General features: G+C 36.1%; 1 protein-coding gene across 1 annotated transcript in view; it reads right to left on the reverse strand.

The window, feature by feature from the left end:
• Positions 1–7,500, reverse strand: part of LOC119581081 (arginine-glutamic acid dipeptide repeats protein-like) — a gene marked incomplete in the record, with an annotated part of 51,640 nt that overhangs the window by 4,075 nt on the left and 40,065 nt on the right. Inside the window, 1 exon segment of the mRNA XM_037929400.1 lies at positions 3,888–4,067. Coding sequence (XP_037785328.1) covers positions 3,888–4,067 — 180 coding nt within the window.

The raw sequence follows: 7,500 nt of genomic DNA on the forward strand, positions 1-7,500 counted from the left end.
GAGACAGGAGAGAGAGGGCAAACACACACACACACACCACACACAAACACACCCACACACAAAAGAGAGAGAGAGAGGGGGAGAGAGAGGGGAAGAGAGAGAGAGAGAGGACGAGGAGAGAGAGAGAGAGGAGAAGAAAAGAAGAAGAAGAAGATAGAGAGAAGAGAGAGAGGGGAAGAGGGGAGAGAGAGAGAGAGAGAGGAAAGAGAGATAAAGAGAGAAAGAGAGAAAGAGAGGAAGAGAGAGAAAGAGAGAGGGAAAAAGAGAGAGGAGGGAGAGAGAGGAGAGAGAGGGGAGAGCGAGAGAGAGAGAGAGAGAGAGCAGAGAGAGGGGAGAGAGAGACAAAATAGAGATAGAGATAGAGAGAGAGAGAGAGAGAGAGGAGAGAGAGAGAGAGAGAGAGGGGAGAGAGAGAGAGGGGGGGAGAGAGGGAGGGGGGGAGAGAGGGAGGGGGGAGAGGGAAGGAAGGAGGGAGGGAGGGAGGGAGGGAGGGAGGGAGGAGAGAGAGGGAGGGAGGGAGGGAAAGAGGGAGGGAGAAAGAGAGAAAGTGAGAAAAGAGGAGAAAAGAGAGAGAGAGAAAAAGAGAGAGAGAGAAAAAAGAAGAGAAAAAACGAAGAGGAAAAAGAAGAGAGAGAGAAAAGAGAGAGAGAAAAAGAGAGAGAGAAAAAAAAGAGAGAGAGAGAGAGAAGAGAGAGAGAGAGAGAGAGAAGAGAGGAGAGAGAGAGAGAGAGAGAAGAGAGAGGTGGGGGTGTGGGGGGAGTTGTGTGTGTGTGGTGTGTGTGTGGGGTGGTGTGTGAGTTGTGGGGGGGTGTGTGGGGTGGGGTGTGGTGTGCCATGTGTGGGGTGTGTGTGCGTGTGTGCATATGTGTGCGTGTGTTCATGTGTGTGTGTGTGTGTGTGTGTGTGTGTGTGTGTGTGTGTGTGTGTGTGTGTGTGTGTGTGTGTGTGTTAGTCTCACATACAATGAGCCTCATACAAACACCTGGTAAAGTTGTGCCAAATGTCTATATACAATTGTCAAATGTGGTGTAAGAATGAAAAATCCACTCATTCCCCTGCATATACATACACACAGTGCAGAAGTTCTACCTTACAAACGAGCTGAGAGTCCTCTTAAAAAAAAATAGAAAATCACTCTCCATCTGCCATAATTTCTACCTTAGCACGAGGTATGTCAGGTGTATGAAGTCAGGACAAAATTGGACTATATTCAAATCAAAATCAGGTTTGAAATATGAACTACAAACATGCACATTCAGAAAGCAAGATCTGGCTCTAGTACATGCTGACTACTCCACCAACTTCAAAAAGGGATGTAAAACTAGAAGAGAAGAGACAAAAGAGGAGAGGGGGGGGGGGGGAGGAAGTATAGGAGGGGAGAGGATGGGACTGATGTTTGCATAGATGGGCAGCTAAGTAGAGTAAGGTAAGGTAAGGTAAGGTAAGGTAAGGTAAGGTAAGGTAAGGTAAGGTAAGGTAAGGTAAGGTAAGGTAAGGTAAGGTAGAGTAAGGTATGGTAGGGTAGGGTAAGGTAAGGTGAGAAGGAGAAGGAGAGGGAGTGGGAGTGGGAGAGAGGGAAAGGGAAGGGGGAGAGAAGAGAAGAGAAGAGAAGAGAAGAGAAGAGAAGAGAAGAGAAGAGAAGAGAAGAGAAGAGAGAGAAGAGAAGAGAAGAGAATGGAAGAGAAGGGAAGAGAAGAGAAGAGAAGGGAAGAGAAGAGAAGAGAAGAGAAGAGAAGAGAAGAGAAGAGAAGAGAAGAGAAGAGAAGAGAAGAGAAGAGAAGAGAAGAGAAAAGAGAAGAGAAGAGAAGAGAAAGGATGAGAGAGTGAGGGAGGGAGGGAGGGAGGGAGGGAGTGGGAGTGGGAGTGGGAGTGGGAGTGGGAGTGGGAGTGGGAGTGGGAGTGGGAGTGGGAGTGGGAGAGGGACATGGGAGTGGAAGTGAGAGAGGAAGAAAGGGGAAGGAAAGGGAAGGGGAGTGAGCATGCATGCTTTTGTTAGTATATTCAAATCTGTTTGTTCAAATTAACCAAAACAGTTTACAAGTTTATGACATAAACAATATGAAACAATCAAACTTTCACTCATCTAAAATAAGGAACAAATGATAATTAATACTGAAACTGCTCTTGACCATGTATGAAAATCATCAACAAAGATATAATAATAAAACATAATAAATGAATTAATTAATAAATGAATAAATAAATAAATAAATAAATAAATAAAATACATATAAATAAATAAACAAATAAATAGCACTTTCATTAGTTACTAAAATTAGTGAAAAATCATGATCAAAGATACAAAATTAATTAAGAAGCTGATTCCAGTGCAGGGGTGATCCCTTTCTCTTTCTCTTACAAATTTTCTCATCCTGAGTAATAATGTATTTACACCAGCCAATCAATATGAACTAGTGCACCTGATTTACACAAAATACTGACTGTCAACTTAACTTTTTGTAAAGGCAAAATCCAAGTCCTGACAATGACACTTGCAATGATCTTTAACCCCTACAGCAATCAGCAGCCCACCACTGGTATTCACACAAAGTTCACAAAAGAAAGCTCAGTATGTAACTTAAGAACTGAACTACAACAATGGCAACAAACGGGCATGTGTTCACTGTAGACAAAGGTTGGAAGTAAACAATGACATCAAGATGCAACAGACATAACAAGACGTTTTCTCATAGTTGGTCAACATAATGTTTGTGTCATATCCATGCTTCCAAGGATGAGGGTCTGAATTATGATGTCACTGTGGAGACCACTTTGCGATCACGGAAGTGAATTTGACATGCATCTATGGTGCATGTGCTTGTGATACCATGACCATGGGGTATGACTATGTAACTACTATGGAAATACTGTGCTGTTTGTTACATTAGCATGAATAAGACTAATGCCTTATCATCCTAGTAGTCGACTGTGGTCATCCTAGGTCAACTGTTCACAGTAGGTCAAAATGGTTAACATAGTCAATCTCAGTCTAATATAACTGTCAAAGTGAAGTTGAAATGTTACAGCCATAAGGGAACAGTTCTTAATCTTGACAACTATTACAATTGGAATATTGTTTTAATGTTATGGATGACTTAGGACAGTTTTTATACGGGTTTATAACTAAGGTAAAGATAAACAAAATAGTGCAATGTCCATCTGACATAGACACAGCTTAGTTGCTTTTTTAACAACCCAATCCCACAGTTTCTGTTCGTATAAAAAGCTAGATCTAGGATGACTTTACATGTTATGAAAGTTCTAAGATCATGTGCAGACCTGCAGCCATTAATAATTCTGTGTTATAGCAAACATGACACATTTCCTTTTTCTCCCTAACAAAGCACATAGATTTTTTAAATAGTTGTCCTCCATCCAATACATAATGAATCTGTTCCAGTCCTCCAAAGGTCAATATACTTTTGATAACTACGGATGTGAACTTATTCGCTACCTAATGTGGTGGTCAGTAATATACTGTACTATGTGCTAGTTTGGCTCAAACATTTGTGTTACATCATACTATGCGAGATTTATCTCGCCTTATGCCAAACTCACAGCAGTATAGTGTTTAAAACCATGACTGTATGCACTATACTCAAGTAGGTGCAGTAATGCTGGTGATTGCAGTGGCAGTAGTGGTAGTAGTGGTAGTAGTAATGGCAGTAATGGCAATGGTATACTAATGGTGGCAGTAGTAGCAGTGGCAGTAGTGATGGTGGTGGCATAGGTAACACAAAGAGCAGAGAGAACTTTGGGTGATATCAGAGCAGTGCCTGAAGAGGTATATGCCATGAGAAGGGGAGGGGATGGAGACAAGGGCCAAGGAGAGGAATAGGGGAAAAAGAGGGAAGGGGAGGGTGGTAATGATGATCCAACATCCATACCTCCTGGGTGAAGGTGGAGGTGAGTGTGGGCATGGGAGTGAGTATGGGCATGAACCTCGCTGATCAACTGCATCCGGTGCATATGGTCGGCCAGGGCTAGCCTCTCAGCAGTGGACACAGACAGCGGGTTGTCCGAAGGAGTAGCGGCAGCAGGCAGGCCCAGAGTCGTGGCTGGTAACCCTGCACACAACATATAACAATCACCCAGTACGATTGGAGAACACAAAGGCCACCTACATCAAGATGGATAGGAGCTCTAGAGCTGCAAGTGTGATGTTGTAAAAACAACATTGAGGTGTGCTATCTATGCCTACAGAAACTAAGTCCTATATTCACAAAGGGATATCTTTGAAATACAAAGTAAACAAACCAAAAATAAAAGATAATACATAAAATATCATTAACAATACAGAGTAATTCATATAAGAAAAATCAAATAAAAATAAAATATATTAACTTAAATATTAAAAATATACAAAAAAATATAAAACCATAAAAGAAAAAACTATATAGAAATAAAATGTATCAATAAATAACAAACATTTAATAGGTAAAATTAATTGATAGGTGCCCAGAAACTAACAATAATAACAATAATAACAATAATAATAATAATAATAATAATAACAATAATAATATAATAATAACAACAATAATAATAATAAAAACAATAATAACAATAACAATAACGATGACGATGATAATGATGATAATGATGATAACAACAATGATGACGATGATGATGACGATGACGATGACGATGACGATGACGATGACGATGACGATGACGATGATGATGACGATGGCAATGATGAAGACAATGAAGATGAATGATAATGATGATGAAATAATAACTACATAATAATGAAATAACTTAATATTTAAATAACTAAATAATAATAATAATATCAACAACAACAATACCAAAAATAATTTTTAAAAATTAATAATGATAATAATAATAATTATAATAATAATAATAATAATAATAATAATAATAATAATAATAATAATAATAACAATAACAATAATAATAATAAAAACAATAAATTAGTAAAAACACACATCACTTTAAAGTCAAGGATACAAAATACAAATTTTACTTATCAAGGTTGAAAAGACAGGATAGCATCATAAAAGTTTCCGAGAAGTAAATAAAAATTATACTCCGTTCATTTTACCTTTTTTTTCCCTACAGAGATGCTTGTAAATGCTTTTATATCAATCCAAATACTGTTATAAACTGTAAACAACTTATTTTTTTGTAACAAACTCTATCTGTCATATACACTAAGTATTATTACCTTGAAACGTGCTTTAAAATAACAGTAAAGTGACCAAAAGACATTCAGTGAGCCAAATTACACCAAATAAAATAAAATAAAATAAAATAAAATAAAAAAGTTAAAAATAACTGTCAAAAATTCATACATGAATAATTTTTTTACTCCTTTTATCAATACAAGATTCATCCTTAAAAAAAAAAAAAAAAAAAAAAAAAAAAAGTATACATATATATATACATATGTGTATATGTATATAAATGTATGAAGGAATGCCTGATCTTTACAATTAATGTAGCAAGAGCTGAGAAACTTAATTTTTTTGTAAGAATACGCTCTTTGGAATTAAATACTAAATTGAATCAACAACTAAAATGAATGTATTTTGTAATATGACAACGTCCACCCCTAAATTGTGGTTCCTTCTGCAACAATTTTGGGTTTAGGAAAGTCTGGGAAACCTTAAAGACGTTACAGAAACATTCCACCTTTGGGCCCTAATCTAGATTCTTTTTCAAAGCAAACTTCTAAAGCATTCTCTATCTTTCTCCTTACTATTCATTAACTTCCTATCTTTTTTTCTTTCTCCCTTTTATTTATTTATTCAGTCAGTCACTCACTCACTCACAACACCCATGATCATTTATTTAACTATTCCCTCTCCTTCTCTCCTTGTCCGGTTGTAACATACACCGCTAAATCATCTGATTTTTCTGGCTCAAACTGCTAGGATTTAACTCAAAATACCATCATGGTTTCCCACATTTATGGGGAGGCATTCACATCTGGTTCGGTGATTTTGGCGCATTTCATGGGCAATTATTATAAAAACTATACACATACAATTCATGTTGGAAAGAATCATTTAATGAAACTAAGAACATATTTTGCCAAAATAAAAATGGGACTGGTAATCACCTTCAATAACTCAATTAGCTAATCAACCCATTGGCACCAGATAAATGCAATATACATTGTAGTTTTGTGTTAATAATCTTATTTACAAAAGGCATCACAAGAGCTTAGTCACCTAGGTTTCAGGTACAAGGCCTAATTGATCTGAACTGTTAACTCCATTCCTTGAATTTTCATGAAAAAAAAATTGTTTACTATTACTATGATCATTATTTTTATCATCATCATAACATTATTAACAATAATAATGGTAATATGATACAACTAAAAAAAGGAGCAGGGCATATACTAAGTGGGGCCAGGTATGCTCAGCAATGACTCCTTCACAACAAAGCATTTCTGGTGCCATTATATGTAAACAAAATCAGTAAAATAACATATACACTCTGCATATAGACTTATAGCTTCTTTTCATACTACTGGATCAAACAAGCATACACAAAATAAAAAAATGTTTTTTGGTTTTCATTCTTCCAAATATCTTATTACATTACTATATTTACCTATCTATTTATTAATTAATTCTTTAGTTCTCTGACTATGAAGTTGAACTTTTATTTATCTATTAATTTCATCAACAGCTACCAAATGAAAAATAACCAAACAAATTAAAATGGTCCCAGAACTTAATAAAAATAGAAATGATCTACATAGTCAAATAATGCTCCATACATGTAACTTAACCCTTTGCCAACGGGTGGCATGTACGTACATGCCATGGCATGCCTGGACTATCTGCCAGGAGGCATGTACATACATGCCATGATACGCATGTCCTGTATTCCGGGGGCATGTATAGCCATGCCATGAGTTTTTTTGTCACAATTACACAATTTATTTTTTTTTTTTGCCACGGAAAATATGATTAAGTAGTTTTTTTAACTTTTTCTCATTTTTCCTATACTATGCATTTCATAAAGGCTTCTTGGGCTTCTGAGGTTAGCACAAAAATAATTATGTTGGTAATTGACTACACTGGCCAAAGATATTATATAGTATTCACGAAGTGATCATGTAAATCTACGTGAAAATACCGATATGTATTTTGGTAAAAAAAAAAATCACATATTTATAAAAACACTGAACATAAAATTATATTTATATGGAAGTGATAATATAAACCCGTTGAAACTAAAATTTATCTTATAAAATAACTTGAAAAAAATGCAAAAGAAAATACAACAAAACCTACGTTTTCAACTCCATGATACCACACACTGCTTATTTTATTCTGACTATAGAGCGAATAATGATCAACTATGGAGTCTATATAACAACAAAAATATCCTACAGTCTTGATTTATTAAAATTATGGCAAATAGAGACCTTAGAAAATAATAATACTGAAAATACAACATAGGTTCTTAGTATTACGAAGAAAAGGCAAGGGATGCTGGTATCGGGCATGAGCGGTT

Source organism: Penaeus monodon, chromosome 14, assembly GCF_015228065.2.
Source record: "Penaeus monodon isolate SGIC_2016 chromosome 14, NSTDA_Pmon_1, whole genome shotgun sequence".
Taxonomy (NCBI): Eukaryota; Metazoa; Arthropoda; class Malacostraca; order Decapoda; family Penaeidae; genus Penaeus; species Penaeus monodon.